The sequence below is a fragment of the Corythoichthys intestinalis genome, unplaced genomic scaffold (genome assembly GCF_030265065.1).
Source record: "Corythoichthys intestinalis isolate RoL2023-P3 unplaced genomic scaffold, ASM3026506v1 HiC_scaffold_23, whole genome shotgun sequence".
In the NCBI taxonomy this organism is placed as follows: domain Eukaryota; kingdom Metazoa; phylum Chordata; class Actinopteri; order Syngnathiformes; family Syngnathidae; genus Corythoichthys; species Corythoichthys intestinalis.
Window position 1 is genome coordinate 4,423,482 of NW_026651592.1, and position 19,581 is coordinate 4,443,062.

General features: G+C 40.6%; 1 protein-coding gene across 2 annotated transcripts in view; it reads left to right on the forward strand.

Annotated features, from left to right (window-relative positions):
• The first annotated feature begins 2,577 nt into the window (after nucleotides 1-2,577).
• LOC130911156 (probable ATP-dependent RNA helicase DHX34) overlaps nucleotides 2,578-19,581 on the forward strand; it is a 69,531-nt gene continuing 52,527 nt past the window's right edge. For both annotated transcript variants that reach the window (XR_009061982.1, XM_057828925.1), the window contains exons 1-7: nucleotides 2,578-3,640; nucleotides 7,504-8,073; nucleotides 8,133-8,235; nucleotides 8,347-8,564; nucleotides 11,675-11,849; nucleotides 12,380-12,573; nucleotides 12,645-12,746. Coding sequence is in view for 1 of the 2 variants with exons in the window: in XM_057828925.1 (XP_057684908.1) it covers nucleotides 2,963-3,640; nucleotides 7,504-8,073; nucleotides 8,133-8,235; nucleotides 8,347-8,564; nucleotides 11,675-11,849; nucleotides 12,380-12,573; nucleotides 12,645-12,746 (2,040 nt within the window). In the remaining variant the exon portion in view is untranslated. The remainder of the gene's footprint in view (nucleotides 3,641-7,503; nucleotides 8,074-8,132; nucleotides 8,236-8,346; nucleotides 8,565-11,674; nucleotides 11,850-12,379; nucleotides 12,574-12,644; nucleotides 12,747-19,581) is intronic.

Below are 19,581 nucleotides of genomic sequence, written 5' to 3' on the forward strand. Positions count from 1 at the left end.
ACTGTTTCATTCAAACCTTTGTTTTCAAAAACTGCTAAAGAAACTTCCAGGATAAATGTCTGGATTTAATTAGCAAATTTATATTTCAATGTTTGAACATCAACAAATTATATTAAAATACACAATAAATACAGACTTGTTAATAATCTGTCAACTATCCAGGAATGCAAAAAAATAAACATTTGTATTAAGACCACTCAACATTGTTGAGAAATTAATATAACATATATAAAATACGGTATATGAATTAAATATAACTGGGAAAAAAAGTCTTAGTCCGGGAATAACAAAAATAACAAAAAAATCAGCTTTCCTTCAGGTAAGACACTACTGCTTTTGTCCACAAACACAGCCAAACTCAACAAAAAATTAAAGCTCCTTTGGGCTGCTTTAAAACCACATAAATAAAATAAAAATGAAAATTAGGGAAAAAGGGATAAACCTCGGTTCACTACATTTCTCACAGGTTAATTCATGTTAACAGTCGAAAACACAAAAATGACACTTGTAAGCAGCTTCCTTCTAGAGTTTTGCAGGTTAGCAAATTCACAAAGTTTAATGTTATGATAACATCGATACAGGCCGGACTTTCAGTAGCAAAATTAGTGGTGTGTTCCCCACCTCCACAACATTAATTTCTTTTTACATTAAATACAGTGGCTGCAGCTGGCCCCCCCAAAAAACAACCTTCTAATATACCTCCTCTTAGAAGGGGGCGGAGGAGGCGGCATGGGGCTGTGAGTGCGTGTGTGTGCGTGTGTGGGATGGGGGGTCAAGTCATCAGCCAATCAAACGTGCATTTGAGGGGAAAAAATGGACTGGCACTCAGCAGTGAAATGGGGTAAATGAAATGTAAGTTTGAACATAATGAAATGATTCACTTAATAAAGGTAGGGTCAACTATATCCTTACAACATATGGGGAGACAATGTAAATTACTTATATAACTGAAGTCATTATATAATGCAAATAAGGTTGCTTAAAAGTTGGTGGGGACAATTTGAGCATCTTAAAAAGTTGGTAGTGTTATGCCCCTATACGTCCCTATGCAAACATACGCCCTTGATTTAAATATATGAACAATGAAAATAAAAATGTAAATATTCTCTCATTATTTATCAGTCAGCATCTCATCATGGTGCTGCAACGATTAATCGATTAAATCAAGTAATTCGATTAGAACTAACTAACTTTTCAGGATGCTCAATTTGTCCCAACCAACTTTTAAGCAACCTTATTTGCGTTATATAATGACTTCAGTTATATATCATACAGATTGCCATCCCATCAGTTTTAATTGTTGTAATTGACTCCACTATTATTAAGTGAATTATTTTCATTATGTTCAGACTTACATGTACCTCTTTTCACTTGCTGAATGTGCCGGTCCATTTTTTCCCCCTCCGAAACGCTTATTTGATTGGCTGATGACTTGACCCCTGCCCCCAAACAAACACACACACATTAGATATCAAGGATATTAGTTTTTTTTTTTTTTTCCAGCCGGTAGCAGCCACTGTAAGAAACGTAAAAAGACATCAATGTTGTGGAAGTGGGGAACACACCACTAATTTTGCCACTGGAAGTCTGACCTGCATCAAAGTTAGCATAACATTTAACAGTTTGAACTTGCTAACCTGCAAAACTCGAGTAGGGACCTGCTTAGATAGAAGGGTCCCCCTGTATTTGTTTTCTACAATTAACGTTAAATTAACTGTGAGAAATGAAGTGAACCGAGGTCCACCCCCTTCTCCCCAATTTTACTTTTTATGTTATTTATGTGGTCTTAAAGCAGCCCACAGGATATTTCATGTTTTTGTTGAGTTTGGCTCTGCTTGTGGGCAAAAGCAGTAGTGTTTTACCTGAAGGACAGCTCCATTTTTTATTTCTTTTATGTTATTCCCTAACAAAGACGTTTTTTCAGTTATATTTAGATTTTAGTTAGACAATGTTGAGTGGTCTTAAGACAAATGTTTATTTTTTTTCAATTCCTGGATCGTCAAGAGATGATTAACAAGCTTGTATTTATTTTGTATGTTAACAAAATTTATGTTCAAATAATGCAAATTAAAATTGCTATTAAAACCCGGACATTTTTTTCTGGAGGTTTTCAAAAATGTTTAGTAGTGTTTCAAAATGAAGGTTTGAATTGAGCAGTGTAGGCTGAACCAATATACATAAAACTTAGTATAAATCAATACAGATTTATTTTTGCATTGATTATTATGAATGTCCCGTCCCCAGCAAAAAAGTGTACATGCAAGTTATGCTGTTATATCGTCCCTAACAATGTTGAGACCAAACCTACGCCCTTGATTTAAATAATAAAAAATCAAGAACATTTACTGTTTTTTCTTTTTGTTTTAATAAATAACATTTTTTAAAATTAAAAAAAGATTATTTTGACTCTTTCTCCTATTTTTGTTTTTTTATTGAAAAATAAATGATAAAAGTTAAATGAAAAAACAGAATATAATTTTTTTTAATTAAAAAATTCAAAAAATCATTTCCGTCGTGTTTCTTTCCGGAATTATTTAAAACAAACGCTATTCTCTACCGGACTATTTTACAGACGGACCGAAAGTTAGTCCTGATGTGATTTTCTTCCGCCCAAATTCAAAACAACTTACACATTATCCTACGTAAGTGTTTGTTAATTACCCATTTTTATCCAAATCTAAATGATTTATGCGTTATATTGATGTCCAGAACCCGTTCACGTCCGTCTTAAGTATTCAAAATGAAGTTTAACGTATTTGTAGCCTTTAAATGATCATGTTTATGTCGATGTTGAAGCTTTGCGACTTGACTTTGTTACATTAATAATCAATAATGTTCAAATCGTGGAAGAAAATTCAATGTTACAGCATAAATCCACTTTAAGAAAATGTACATTTAGCTCTTAAGCTGAAATTTAGAAAGCACAGCTAGCAAAGGGTGCATTGACAGTAGCGAAAGGACCATGGATGTGGACGGGAGGCCCCGCATCCGGTCTTGGGACTGGGACAGTCCTTACTGCCGGGCCCAGTTGGATGAGATCTTCTTCCGGCCGAATGACTACATTCAAGCAGGCAGCCAGGAACACAAAGACTTCTGGGCTTTTTTCGACCGCTTCCAAAGGTTCAAGCTAAAGAAGGACATGTGTGGACATGGTTCCAGCTCCTATGAGGACAGAGACAGGGTCCAAAGCGGATCTTTGGACCTGCCTAAGGAGTACGACGCCCGGTACCGCATCAACGTGTCGTTAGTGACCAAAGACGTTGAGGAGCGTTTGGGACGATCTCACGGCAGACGCGAGTCCTCCGGTCCGAACGCTGAAGTGATTTCGGATTTCCGTCTGTCTTTGCTGCATTACCTGGACTTTAGTCAGCGACAGAGCTTCGGTAAGCTGGCCAAACTGCAACGGGAGCAAAAGAACCTGCCGATCTACCAGTACCGAGAGCGCGTTGTGGAACTGGTCAGGCAGAACCCGGTGGTCGTGGTGGCGGGAGACACCGGTTGCGGCAAGTCCACCCAAGTGCCCCAGTACCTGCTGTCAGCCGGGTTCTCGGAGATCGCTTGCACCCAGCCGAGACGTATCGCCTGCATTTCGCTGGCTAAGAGGGTCAGCTTTGAGAGTCTCAACCAGTACGGATCCAAGGTTTGTGTTTTTCTTCTGGTCAAACCAAGTTTGAACATTGTTGGTGCCCAATTTTGACTTGATCAGACAATTTATTGTAATTTTCGAACTATAAGGCGCACCTGACTATAAGCCACCACCCATTAAATTTGACACGAAAACAGCATTTGTTCATAGATAATTCACACCGGACTATAAGCCACAGCTGTCCTCACCGTATTATGGGATATTTACCATAATTTTCGAACTATAAGCCACTACTATTTTCCTTCTTTTTGAATCCTGCGGCTAATAGTCCAGTGCGGCTTATTTGTTGATTTATTCGGGTTAATAGGTAATGCGTGCCTCCTAGCATGCGTTGGAGCACTACAGATGTAAATAACAATCAAAATTCATGTTCTGTGCAAATTATTTATTCAGTCACCGTTCCAGTTGTTTCATGAATTGCTAGTTATGGTATTTGGTAACACTTTATTTGACAGCGGCGTCATAAGACTGTCATAAGACTGTCATAATTAAGATATGACACTATCATGGGTGTTACTCAATGCTTATGACAGATGTTGTTAAGTGTCATCCGGCAAATTATGTCACTAACCATGTCCAGCTCGGATCTTTTACATCCATTCAAAAGTGAGATTTTTTAATTTGCCAGATAACACTAAATGGTATCTGTTATACGCATTCATTAATGCTCATTACAGTGTCATAAATATGATTGTCTAATGACAGTCTAATGGTGCCACTGTCAAATAAAGTGTTACCAAATACCGTAAGAAGCAATTCATGAAACAACTGGAACAGTAAGTGAAGAAGTAATTAGCACAGAACATGAATTTGGATTGTTATTTACATCTGTAACACTGCAATGCATTTTAGGAGGCATGTTGGACAACAACAGTTTTGACAGCAGAGGTTGACTGTCTCCCCCAAGGGAGCAGTGATGGCTAAACGAAGCTTCTTGAAGCAATGACGCTTTGCAGCCAATTGGTTCAAAGCTTCATGGTGGTTCATTTGATCTTATGACAGTCTTATGATGCCGCTGCCAAATAATGTATTACCGGTTAATATCTTTTGGTGTAAATATCCCATAATACAGTGAGGACAGCTGCGGCTTATAGTCCAGTGCGGCTTATCTATGAACAAATTTTGTTTCGTCTCAAATTTGATGGGTGGCGGCTTACAGTCAGGTGCACCTTATAGTGCGTAAATTACGGTACACCAAAAGATATGAGATTATTCGCAATTCGGCCGTGGAAGATTCGAGAACGATTCACAAACATCCAAATTCCGATTATTGAATTACACCAGGTAAAGCGGAAATAAAACACAACGCGGTTTTAAGGACGCAATGAGGAACAGACCGAGAGTAAATATCATGTTCAACTCATGCCGCTAGATAAAAAAAAAAAACAATAATACCTGACTGCGGCCGTCAGCCGCTACAAACAGCGCCCAGTTGCTAGTTGCTACAATCATACGGCAACATACGACTATGGTAGCTATTAGAGCTGGGAATCTTTGGGCACCTAACGATTCGATTACGATTCAGAGGCTCCGATTCCATTACAAAACGATTTTTGATGCACCCCCGTCCTTTTTTTTATTTATTTTTTAAAAATGTTTTGTACATTAGCTCCAAAATTGTTCAAAAATCCTCTCAGGCTAAACCAAACTACTATTTCAGTATCAAGTTAACATATAACAGCAAACAAATATACAAAAATAACAGTAAATAAAATACCCCAGTCCCCATTCTGTATCAGCAGCTTTAAACTACATTCAATTAATTTATTGTTGTGAATCAACCGTTACAGTTGTTAAAATTGCTCCTGTTATTCCATAATTTCCCTTCTGTCTACTTTTGACATGTCAAAGTTTTAAAACTGTTTCATCATTTAAAGATAGATTCAAGACAAGATTTTGCCGATTTAGGAGTACTTTCGATAAAAAGTTAATTAGATTCGCTACAACAGAGCTTTCTAGAGAAGTCTACTGCTTTAAGATGGCGGCTGTATACTAATGCCGGCAAGTCCGTCATTTTGCATCTCTGTTCAATAATACATGTTCTAACACCACTGTCGTCTGTCATTAGCATCTAGTTCTACATATATATGATATCTACTGTAGCCGTTTGTTTGTAGCAACTAGCAACCGGGCGTTGTTTGTAGCGGCTGTCGGCCGCAGTCAAGTATGATTTTTTTTTTTTTAATCTTTTTTTTTATCTAGCGGCATGAGTCGAACATGATATTTACTCTTGGTCCGTTCCTCATTGTGTCCCAAAGACGGCGCTGACTGTTTTACTTCCACTTTACCTGGTATAATTCAATAATCGGAATTTGAAAGTTCGTGAATCGTTCTCGAATCTTCCACGGCCGAATCGCGAATAATCTAAGAATCGGAAATTTCGCACGCCTCTAGTAGATATCACATATATCTAGAACTAGATGTGAAATGACAGACGACAGCCGTGCTAGATCATATACCAAGAACTAGATGCGAAATGACAGACTTTCCCGCACTAGTAAACAGGCGCCATCTTAAAGCAGTAGACTTCTCTAGAAGGCTCTGTTGTAGCGAACCTAATTACTTTTCATCTAAAACAAAAAAGACAAAAACAAAACAAAAAAAACAAATCGGCAAAATCTTGACTTGAATCTATCTTTAAATGATGAAACAGTTTTAAAACTTTTACATCGAAAGTAGACAGAAAGGAAATTATGGAGCAATTTTAACAACTTTAACGGTTCATTCACAACATTAAATTAATTGAATGTAGTTTAAAGCTGCCGATACAGAATGGGGACTTGAGTATTTCATTTACTGTTTTTAACGGTTAACTTGATACTGAAATAGTAGTTTGTTTAGCCTGAGAGGATTTTTGAACAATTTTGGAACTAGTGTACAAAAAATTAAAAGCGGGGGGGTTTGTGGTCCATCAATAATCGATTTATAATCGAATCGGAGCCTCTGAATCGTAATCAAATCGTTAGGTGCCCAAAGATTCCCACCTCTAATCATAAGCCTGCCATAAGACCAAATGAACCATCATGAAGCGTTGAATCAATTGGCTGCAAAGCTTCATTGCTTCGAGAAGCTTCATTTGGCCATCACTGCACCCTTGGGGGAGACAGTCAACCTTTGCTACCACCTGCTGTCAACACTGTTGTTGTCCAACATGCCTCTTAGCATGCATTGCAACACTACAGATGTAAATAGCAATCAAAATTTGTGTTCTGTGCTAATTATTTCTTTAGTTATCGTTCCAGTTCATTTATTACCGTATTGGCCCAAATATAAGACTGCCCTATTATAAGACGACCCCCTCTTTTTCAAGACTCTAGTTTGAAAAAAGACTTTTTGAACGCCAGTTTAATTTTTATACAGAAAATAACTACAGTACATCTGAAACAAATGATTATAACAATAAATTTGAGAGAAAAAGCATGGTATTTTGCCTCATTCAAATCTTAATATCTGACCATGTCATTTAAATGTGTGAACTAAAGTGCAATCACATTCGTCAATGAATGGCTTCTGGTTTTTGAAATGTAAATAAACCAATCTATTGGGATAAAACAACAAAATTGCAATAACTGCTTTAACCATCAAAATGAAGTCTAACTGTAACTCTAACTGTAACTGTAGTCTTGAAACAAATCTGAATAAGGAAAAACATTGCAATAAGATAATGCAAACTGGTTAAACTTGAGAATAGCTGAGATCTGTCATGACAGAACATCACTTCAATAATATCTGGCGCCATCTAGCGTCGTGAATGGGTATAATGTCTTGACCGCGAATATAAGATGACCCCCTCTTTTTCAGTCTTATTTCAAAGCAAAAAAACGGTAGCCGGCGAGTTAATCGCTAACGTTTTGCAGGTGAGTTACCAGATCCGCTTCGAAACCACGCGCACCACGGCCACCAAGCTAATCTTCCTGACCGAAGGTCTACTCCTGAGGCAAATCCAGCAGGATAAAACGCTAGAACAGTACCAGGTTCTGATCGTGGACGAAGTGCACGAGCGCCACCTGCACGGCGACTTCCTGCTAGGCGTCCTGCGCTCCCTGGTCGCCACTCGTCCCGACGTGCGTCTCATCCTGATGTCCGCCACAATCAACATCAAGCTTTTCTCCGATTACTTTGGCTCTGCCCCCGTGCTGCAAGTGCCAGGCAGGCTCTTTCCAATCCAGGTGATTTATCAACCGATACCTCCCGAAGAGCAAGCGGCGTCACGTATGGAGAAGCTGGAACCGCGGCCGTACTTGCGGATCCTGCAGGGCATTGATCAGAGATACCCGCCGGAAGAACGTGGTGACCTGTTGATTTTTCTGAGCGGCGTGGCGGAAATCGGCGCTATTCAGGAGGCGTGTCAGGTGTACGCCACGCACACGCGCCGATGGATTGTGCTGCCACTGCACAGCACGCTGTCGCTGGCACAGCAGGACAAGGTATCTGCACTGAATTCAGCCCATGGTAGACTGTTGTCACCATACTGTTATCGTTGCAGGTGTTTGACATAGCGCCCCCCGGTGTGAGAAAATGTATCATCTCGACCAACATCGCGGAAACGTCCGTCACCATCGACGGTGTGCGCTTCGTCGTCGATTCAGGTTGGTAAAAGTGGACACATTAATCACATTCTCATAGCGATTAGACATTGAATTAAAGAGGCTCAATGCTAATGAGTTAATGAATTAAATTTTATTTTGTGGGGGGCTTAGGCAAAGTGAAGGAGATGAGTTTCGACCCCAAGGCCAAGATGCAACGACTTCAGGAGTTCTGGATCAGCCGAGCCAGCTCTGAGCAGAGGAAGGGACGCGCAGGCCGCACGGGTCCCGGCGTGTGCTACCGCCTGTACGCCGAGTCCGACTACGACGCCTTCGCTTCCTACCCCGTGCCTGAAATCCACCGAGTGGCGCTGGACTCATTGGTTCTTCAGGTGCACGACATTCTACTTCCTGTTGGCTTGTTTTATATTTTGTTGATTTTGGGTTGTTTCCTGGTAATGTTGGGACATTTCAGGGAGTCTTGCTGTTTATATTGGTCACTTCTTGTTCATTTTGGGCATTTTCAGGTCATTTCCTGTTCATTATTTGCATATTTCATATTTCATATTTGTCACATCCTGTTATTTTTGGATCACTTCCTGTTCATTTCAGGTAACTTGCTGTTTATTTGACTCGCTTACTGTACAGTTTGGGGAATTTTTAGGTCACGTAACATTTATTGCAATTCTGTGTCATTTCCTGTTGATTATCCGATGACTTGTAATTTTTGGATGATTTGGTGTTTATTTTTGGGTCACTTCCTGTTGAGTTTAGGTCATTTTTGGATGACTTGCTCTTTAGGGTCACTTCCTGTTTATTTTGGGTCATTTCACCTTCAATTTTTTGGACATTCTACATCACTTCCTGTTGATTTTAGGCATTGGGTGTGGCAGGTGGGCAAAACATGTCGCTGACCCCGAAACACAGTCACAGCAGAATATGGTACAACCGGTGGTGGCTCTGTTGTACAATTAACATCTTTAGTGGGGCAAATTGAAACTCCGCTCACCATTTTGGCGGTGCTCTCCAGTGTATTATGGTCCATATCTTCAATCCTTGGTTCTTGCTCAGTAGTTGTTGCCACTTTTGAAAGCTTAGGTTTGGAAAAAAATTACGTACAGTATATCCATCTTGACTCTTCTGTCCTCAGGTGGTTTTGGCTAAGCAAAGCAAATGACCATCTAAGGTGCTAGTCAATAAATATATAATTTAATAAATGAAATGATTTTTACCCATTATAATTTTTTTTTGTGTTAATTTAATTAATTTGTGGTGTTTGCTTTATGGCTTTACAAGTTTTATAGACAACGCGTTACCGGTCTAAGTCTTAAGTTTTAAATTCATATACTGTATGGCAGTGTTTTTCAACCGGTGTGTGCCGCGAGAAATTTTCCAATATTGCATTTTTTTTGTTCGTTTATTTACGTTGTCAGACGGAGTTGCAATAGGATGGAAGGATTAGGTACTGTAGAAGGTTTCGTTTTCGCTCGTGCTCAGATGAGCAAGATATTGCTTGTGTCGTGTTCAAGAACTGCTCGCATTTCTAGCCATCAGCCACCTTGCTGTCCTCGACAACTTGGACCCCAGCACGTCTACTGTACATCATTTGATTAGACTTGTCAAGTGTCAATATACACGAAAGTGTCCTTTCCATTTTATCCATCGGTGACAACCATTAATCCTCCCCCTGTGTTTTATTTCAACACATTGTGAAGGACAGCAAGGTAGCTGATGGCTGGAAATCCGAGCAGTTCTTGTACGCGACACAAGCAGCTATCTTAAGCTTAAACTTAATCTCCAAACGAAACACCCGTCGCTTCAAAACAAGTCGATGGACTAAGTTGTTCGCCTTCTTGAAAACAGAAACAGGCAACTCTTTTGAGAAAAACTACAAAGGTAAATGAGAAAACCCTCAAAGCATTGTTGCTGTAACCAAAAAGTCCCACACTGTGACAGAGACATTAATACCACCTGCCTGCAAATCCAATGTCAGCGAGGTGCTCGGCCCTGATGTAGTTAAAGTAGGGCTGTCAAACGATTACAATTTTTAATCGAGTTAATTACAGCTTAAAAATTAATTAATCGTAATTAATCGCAATTAATCGCAATTCAAACCATCTATAAAATATGCCATTTTTTTCTGTAAATTATTGTTGGAATGGAAAGATAAGACACAAGATGGATATATACTTTCAACATACGGTGCATAGGGACTGTATTTGTTTATTATAACAATAAATCAACAAGATGGCATTAACATTATTAACATCCTGTTTAAGCGATCCATGGATAGAAAGACTTGTAGTTCTTAAAAGATAAATGTTAGTACAAGTTATAGAAATTTTATATTAAAACCCCTCTTCATGTTTTCGTTTTAATAAAATTTGTAAAAATTTCAATCAAAAAAAAAAACTAGTAGCCCGCCATTGTTGATGTCAATAATTACTTACACAATGCTCATGGGTGCTGAAGCCTATAAAAATCAGTCGCACCCAAGCGCCAGCAGAGGGCGGCAAAACTCCATAAAACACAATTAACATGTGGGCATTTCACTGTACTGTCATTTAAATCTGTCTGAGCGGGGCATGTGCGTTAATTGCGTCCAATATTTTAACGTGATTTATTTTAAAAATTAATTACCGCCCGTTAACGCGATAATTTTGACAGCCCTAAGTTAAAGACATTGCTATCATCCCCCTGTCTGATAATTCTGAGCTTTTCAAGCCTAACCGCTATAACAGATAAAAACAGGGAGAGACAGAGTTGTTGAAAAAGAGCTTCGTGTGTGTCTTTCTTCAGTTCCTGCCAGGATATCGGCTTTTTGTTCATCTAAACAGGCTCAAGTTTCGCACTGAGTAAGTATAAATATTGAGATATTATTTTATAATTATGGAAAATGAATGAATGAATGAATTATATATAATGTACAAAAAGTCATTTTGAAACATTTTTGGTCTGTGGTGTACAGCGAAATTTTTTCCAATGTAAAAACGTGCCGTGACTCAGAAAAGGTTGAAAAACACTGCTTTATGGAAAACTCAATTACATGCAGTGACATGTTTCAGCCACCAGGGGTGGGGCGGCCTCCCCTTAATCTCCGCGCATGACTTTAGGTCATTTTCGGATGACTTGCTGTTTATTTTGGGTCACTTTCTGGTGATTTTAGGTCATTTTCGAATGACTTGCTATTTTGGGTCACTTCCTAATTAATTTAGGTCACTTCAGCTTTCATTTTGTTAACATTCGATTTCACTTCCTGTTGATTTTAGGTAATTTTCGGATGACTTGCTATTTTGGGTCACTTCCTGTTGATTTTGTGTCACTTGACTTTTAATTTTTTGAACATTCGTTGTCGCTTCTAGTTGATTTTGGGTCATTTTCAGATGACTTGCTTTTTTGGGTCACATCTTATTGATTTTGGGTCATTTTTGGGTGACATCCTGTTTATATTGGGTCACTTCCTGTTCTTTCTGAAGCTGACGGCGTTTGTTGTACCCCTTAGATGAAGAGCATGGGACTCGGAGATCCGCTTTCGTTCATCTTTATCGATCCCCCGCCGGCAGCCAGTATTCAGACCGCCATTACCTACCTGAAGGAGCAGGGGGCGCTAGACAATGGTTGTGAGCTGACCACCATTGGGAGTGTGCTAGCCCAACTTCCTGTCGACGTCGTCATCGGTAATTACATCTGACATGTTTAAGTGTTTTGGGGTATTTACGGGTCACTTCATGTTCATTTCTGGTCACTTTCTGTTGATTTTGTGGCCATTTATGGGTAGGTTTTTATTGATTTGGGGCCAAACCTGGGTTGCCTCCTATCCATTTCTGGTCACTTTATGTTCCATTTTGGGTAAATACACGTCAATATTTAAATTGATATATTAATATTTAAATTTGAATTGTTGCCTCCCCTAAAGGTGGCTACATCCAGGAAATATTAGCTTTGATATCTCCACTATTACCAGCAGAAAAAAATGAAATTTTGGCTGCCATTGACGGCTTGGAACAGAGGCGGCGAATGATCATTCGTTCGGTCGCTGCCATCCCTCCTTCTTCAAACGGACTGGACATCTATTAGTGATGAACTCATTTCAATTAACAGCAGATGGATGATTAAATGCCACATGATTGGACGTCTCGCATCGTCAATGGCAGTGAAAGAGTTGAAACAAGATACTTATGATAAGGCTGTTGCTTGTCCCTTTAAGGCAAGATGCTGGTGCTGGGCTCCTTGTTCAATCTTGTGGAACCTGTGCTGACGGTGGCCGCCGCCCTCAGCGTACAGTCGCCGTTCCTGCGCAGCTCGCAGCAGAACCCTGACTGTGCTACCGCCCGCCAGCCGCTGCACTGCAACCAGGGGGACCCCTTCACGCTACTGAACACTTTCAATGCCTGGGTGGAGGTCAGCAGATAAATAGAAGTCCTGAAAATTGGTTATGTGCAGATTCTGACTTTTTTGGGGGACATCCGCAGGTGAAGGGCGAGAGAGGGGGCGGTTCCAGGAAGTGGTGCCGGCGGCGTGGCATCGAGGAACAGCGACTTTACGAGATGGTCAACCTGCGCAGACAGTTCAAGGTTGGATTTCCATTAATCGTAGGAGGTCGTCCAAGTCCTAAGGAGCAAAGCAAAGCCACCCCGCTTATACTGTATACTAGAGGCCGACGGATATGGGATTTTCAAAGCTGATGGCGATACCGAAAAGAAAAAAAATCTGTCCATGTCGAAACCCAATTTTGTAAGCTTATATCCAGTGGGGCAAATAAGTATTTAGTCAACCACCAATTGTGCAAGTTCTCCTACTTGAAAAGATTAGAGAGGCATGTAATTGTCAACATGGGTAAACCTCACCCATGAGAGACAGAATGTGGAAAAAAAAAACAGAAAATCACATTGTTTGACTTTTAAAGAATTTATTTGCAAATCATGGTGGAAAATAAGTATTTGGTCAATACCTAAAGTTCCTCTCAATTAAGCCTGAACGATATATCATTTAAACATCGCCATCGCAATGTGCGCGTGCGCGATAGTCCCATCTCAAGCACGTGCGAGTTTTTCTTTTCTTTTTTTTTAATCCACATACGCCTTGCTTTCTGCTCTGCGTACGGCCTCACAACCTCCCTCTCCCAGCCCTTTGTTCCTCACAGTCCCTGCAGCACTTGCTTATTAAAGTTAACGATGCTCGTTGTCTTTGATCTTGCCAAGAAGCGGACTTCAAAGCGGAGTAATGTGTCAATCATCGTTTAACTTGTTAAACAGTTTCTGCAAGGAAGCCGCGCTGGAATGAATATGTGTGTGTGCGTGTGCGTGTGCGTGTGCGCGTGCGTGTGTGTGTGTGTGTGTGTGTGTGTGCGTGCGCGCCAATTAGGTTTGTGAGGACTTTGAACCCGTTTTCTCACCTGGGCTCCGGGGACACTGTTGAAATATGGGGACAATGCCAATGTCCCCATAAACCTTGGACTATATTTGCATTTTTTTGTGCCTAAATGACCTTTTTTTTACTCTTAAAGTGACGCAATTTCAAGAATACGTCATCATCTTCATCATCATAACGATAAATTCGCCTTAATTGGTCTCTAAATGACTTATTTTTCATTTTTTTCCCAAGTCCTCATATAACTCTTGACTTGACTGCTGTGTGTGCGTTTGTATGGAACAGCGCCCCACAGGGCCTCCTGTGAACTACAATTTCCATACACATTTCTCACAGTCATTTTTGGCGGGCTTTTTTGTGATTGGCTGGCTTTAGTTCGTGGGCGTAGTCAATTCAGGGAACCGTTAGTGCATGCCCTTCCCCCACCAGGAGATCAAGAAAGGAAAGTTTTCAGAGAAAGATGACACCAGGCAGATAACAATCAAGTGTAAGAGTATAATTTATGATAAAGTATTGTTTTTATTAAGCGAATTGGAACTTCTTTTTCATACTTTGATTGGATTTGTTTTTTGTTGTTGTTTTTTTGTTTTTTTTGTTTTTTTTTTCTGATGAATCAGATTAGGTTATCTTTACATTGAATGTTATTGAGGAAAAAATTCAATCTTTTTTTGTTGTTTTTGTTTACTTTTTTCATATTTGCTGAATCACTAACAACAACAGAGCTTCTGTAAAATATTTAATTTGCACATTATTGCATTATATTCCAAGTAATATAGCATAATTTTGGGTTTCATCTGTACCATTTCGACTAAGTTGAAATAATGTAAAACATTCCAATAAGTATATGCATATAGAAGCGTAAACGATAGGTGATTTCTGAAATGGTGTGGTACTAGTAACTTCCCTACTTTTATAGGTAACAATGCATCTGTACAGTGCTTTAATTTTGCTAAGAGAAAACGGTAGGATGGCTATCCAATAAATTAAATACGTTATTTTTATAGTTGTAACAACAACAGAGGGGGAAATTATCATAAATCATCATTCATCAATCATCATCTAAGAAATTAGTAGGCAGGAAATTGTTGAATTTCACGTTGATCTTAAGTCTTGACAACTCCATGTAAAAAGCACATTTAATACGTTTATTTGATACTGTTTTTCAACTATGTATAGCAGGAAAGCTTGCTGATAGATAAAAACGAAGGAAGAAGAGTAAAAAAGAAACCTTGGTCGAGGGCAGAGATAACTGCAGTAATGTGCTATTTTCAGGCCACATAAATAAAGGAAAATTAGCCGCCAAAACCGAATGCAGTCGCTCCAAACTTGTGGAGGGTTCTGTTCTTGCGTAAAGACCAGTGCAAAATATCAGACTTTATCAGAAACCGGGGAATAGCTGCAAAAAGGATGCCAAATTGTTGCTGATTTTTGTAGCTGTTAATAAATTGTTGTAATGATCTTCGAATCAGTTATTGTGCCTTTCATTTTGTTGTAATTTTAAAGCTTACTGCTAGCACTTGCATTATCTTGTATTTTTTATCAATATTATCTGAAACCTGTTGTTTGAATTAAAATTTCTAGAACACATTAGCTTTATATGTATTTTATTATTTTTATATTATTATCTATGATATCATTTTTTTCAGAGGCCAAGATATGGTACAATAGTCTAAACAGTTTGTATATTATATATATATATATATATTTTTTTTTTTTAGGACTTGGCTGATACCAAATGTGCTCCTTGCCAACAATTCCATTCCTGATGAGGCGTCTGTAAAATAAATTGGTAACCTGAAGGAGTTTAATTAATGCCTATTTCTGTCTGAAACCCTTTTAAAGTTTTTATTTAGACATTTACAAACATGCATAGCACAACAGACAGCACAAAATAACTACTGTGCAAAACATCAGGAAAGTTGCTGAGATATTTCAATTTACAAATTTTTTGTTGTTGTAATTCATATGTCAGGGTTCCCGCAGGTCCGTAAAAAGTCTTAAAATGCCTTAAATTTAAAATTTGGATAATCCAGGTCTACAGAGTTGTGTGACCTTCCCAAGTGTTGAAGGTCACAGTGTTAGGCTGTAAATTGAGGCCTAAATCCTAATTTTGGGACGTTACTTCGAGCTAGAGGGTTGAGATTTGAGACGATGCATCAGGACACAACTCTCTGTGACTATGACGAATTACAGAATTGTGTGACCTTCCCAAGTGTTAAAGGTCACAGGGTTAGGCTTCAAAATTAGGCCTAACTCCTAATTTGGGGACGTTACTTTGAGCTAGAGGGATAAGATTTGAATTGATGCATCAGGACACAAGTCACAGTGACTATCAAAAATTACAGAATTGTGTGACCTTCCAATGTGTTGAAGGTCACATGGTTGGGCTTTAAAATGAGGCCTAACTCCTAATTTTGGGACGTTACTTCGAGTTAGAGGGTTGAGATTTCAGAAGATGCATCAGGACACAACTCTCTGTGACTATGACGAATTACAGAATTGTGTGACCTTCCCAAGTGTTAAAGGTCACAGGGTTAGGCTTCAAAATTAGGCCTAACTCCTAATTTGGGGACGTTACTTTGAGCTAGAGGGATAAGATTTGAATTGATGCATCAGGACACAAGTCACAGTGACTATCAAAAATTACAGAATTGTGTGACCTTCCAATGTGTTGAAGGTCACATGGTTGGGCTTTAAAATGAGGCCTAACTCCTAATTTTGGGACGTTACTTCGAGCTAGAGGGTTGAGATTTCAGAAGATGCATCAGGACACAACTCTCTATGACTATGACGAATTACAGAATTGTGTGACCTTCCCAAGTGTTAAAGGTCACAGGGTTAGGCTTCAAAATGAGGCCTAACTTCTAATTTTGGGACGTTACTTCGAGCTAGAGGATTGAGATTTGAGACGATGCATCAGGACACAACTCTCTGTGACTGTGACGAATTACAGAATTGTGTGCCCTTCCCAAGTGTTAAAGGTCACAGGGTTAGGCTTTAAAATGAGGCCTAACTCCTAATTTTGGGACGTTACTTCGAGCTAGAGGGTTGAGATTTGAAATGATGCATCAGGACGCAAGTCAGAGTGACTATGACAAATTAAAGAATTGTGTGACCTTCCCAAGTGTTGAAAGTGACAGGGTTAGGCTTTAAAATGAGGCCTAACTCCTAATTTTGGGACGTTACTTCGAGCTAGAGGGCTGGGATTTGAAATGATGCATCAGGACACAAGTCACAGTGACTATGACAAAATCACAGAATTGAGTGACCTCCCCAAGTGTTGAAGGTCGCAGGGTTAGGCTTTAAAATGAGGCCTAAATCCTAAATTTGGGACGCTGCTTTGAGCTAGAGGTTTGAGATTTGAGACGATGCATCAGGACACTAGTCAGAGTGACGATGAGGAATTACAGAACTGTGCGACCTTCCCATTTGTTGAAGGTCACAGGGTTAGGCTTTAAAATGAGGCCTAAATCCTAAATTTGGAACGCTGCTTTGAGCTAGAGGTTTGAGATTTGAGACGATGCATCAGGACACTAGTCAGAGTGACGATGAGGAATTACAGAATTGTGCGACTTTCCCATGTGTTGAAGGTCACAAGGTTAGGCTTTAAAATGAGGCCTAAATCCTAAATTTGGGACGCTGCTTTGAGCTAGAGGTTTGAGATTTGAGACGATGCATCAGGACACTAGTCAGAGTGACGATGAGGAATTACAGAATTGTGCGACCTTTAACCTCAGTGTATATCAGTGACTTGAGTTGTTGCTATAACGCTATTTCCTGTTTATTAGTGGTTGTAGGAGTGAGCGGGAATATGCAGAGATGAAGTGTGAATTTAATAAAAAATGGATGGAAGATGGTTTACTGATATATTCCATCCATCCAGCCATTATCTTCTGCTCACAGGGGCAGCAGTTTTAGCAAGAGCCCAGACTTCCCTCACTCCAGCTACTTCAACCAGCTCCTCTGGTAGGATCCCAAGGCGTTCCAAGGCCAGCCAAGACACAGTTAGTCTCTCCAACGTGTCCTGGGTCACCCTCAGGGCCTCCCGCCGGTGGGACATGTCCGGAAAACCTCTCTAGTGAGGCGTCCAGGAGGCATCTGAACCAGATGCCTGAGCCACCTCAACTGGCTCCTCTCAGCTCCTATCCCTCAATTTCTTCGAAGCCATCCGGATGTCATTTTACATGGCCTCACCAAACTCCTCCAATGTCCGAGGTTTTGCTTTGGCGACCGCCGAAACTACATTCCGCTTGGCCAGCCAGTACCTGTCAGCAGCCCCTGGAGTCCTACAGGCCAAAAAGGCGCGGTAGTCCTTTTTCAGCTTGACGGCATCCCTTACCGTGAGATACCAGCGGGTTCAGTGATTGCTGCCACGACAGGCAACAACCTCTTTATGGCCACAGCTCTGATAGGCCGCCTCTACAATGGAGATGCGGAACATGGGCCACTTTGACTCAATGTCCGTTACCGCCCCCGGGACACGGGAGAAGTTCTGCCAGAGGTGGGTGATGAAGCCATTTCTGACAGGGGATTCTACCAGACGCACCCAGCAGACCCTCACAATCAGTTTGGCCCTGCCAGGTCTTGCCATCATCTTCCCCCGCCATCAGAGCCAACACACCAACAGGTGGTGATCAGTTCATAGCTCTGCTCTGCTCTTCACACGAGTCTCCAAAACACGCGGGCGCAAATCCGATTACACGACAACAAAGTCGATCATTGAACTGCAGCCTAGGGTGTCCTGGTGCCAAGTGCACATATGGAATCCCCCATGTTTGAACATGGTGTTCGTTATGGGCAATCCGTGACGAGCACAGAAGTTCAATAACAGAACACCGCTCGGGTTCTGATCGGGGGGAGGGGGGTGTTTCTCCCAATCAGGCTCCTTCAGGTCTCACTGTCAATGCCGACGTGATACCTTCTAGTCCAAAAGGTTATTAATATACTCCCATCCAGAATCTATTTGTTGTTTTAAAATGGTGTCACAGTTTTAATTTTTTTATTTAAATTAAGAAATGGAAAGGAACCACGAAGTTGCTACCAAAATCTTCCATTAGAACTGTTTCTACGTTAGCTCTATAGCACTAAAAACAGAGCATTCACAGCCTGTCTTTTGTGAGAATCTGCAGGTCATTTCCTGTCCATTTTAGGGCATTTACAGGTCAATTCCTGTCAGACTATGCATCAGTCCATCGTGGTGAAGAGGGAGCTGGGCCGAGGGTGATGCTCTCTATTTACCGGTCGATCTGCCTTCCTAACCTCACCTATCGTAACGAGCTGTGGGTGTCATGACAGAAAGAGCAAGATTCCGCATATAAGCGGCCGAAATGAGTTTCCTCCGTACAGTTATTGGGTGTCCGGGCTCTCCCTCAGATATAAGATGAGAAGCTCGATCATCTGGGATTGGGCTCAGAGTAAGGCCTCTGCTCCTCCGCATCGCGCGAAGCCAGATGAAGTGGATCGGGCATCTGATTACGATGCCTCCGGGGTGCCACCCTTGGTGAGGTGTTCCGGGCACGTCCCACTGGGAGGAGGCCACGGGGCCGATCCAGGACACGTTGGAGAGACTGTCTCAACCAGATCAACCAGAAGTGACCTGCCAATGCCCCAAAATCAATAAGAAGTGACCCGTGAATACCTCAACAGGAATAGGAATTTACCAAAAATCAACAGGTAATGACGGCAAATTTCCCAAAATGAAATCGTTGCCTGGTATTGGCTACAACTGACAGCATCAGACATCCAATCCATTTGAAGTGGGAGGGTGGCAACGAAAGAACGGTTCATTTGCCGCCACCCTCCCACTTTAAACGGATTGGACGTCTACTAGTGATAAAGTCATTCCTATTCCCTTGTAGAATATTGTAGAATGATTTGCTGACCCATGTATCAATAATTTTTGTATTGCCATTTCGTTAGATCAGAGGTTCCCCTAGTGCAAAGTCTGCAAAAAGATTGTTTGGAACGATGGGCTTTGGAACAATGGGGTTCAAAGCCGCTGAATCGCACATTAGAAGAGAAAAGAAAAATCCTTTTCTT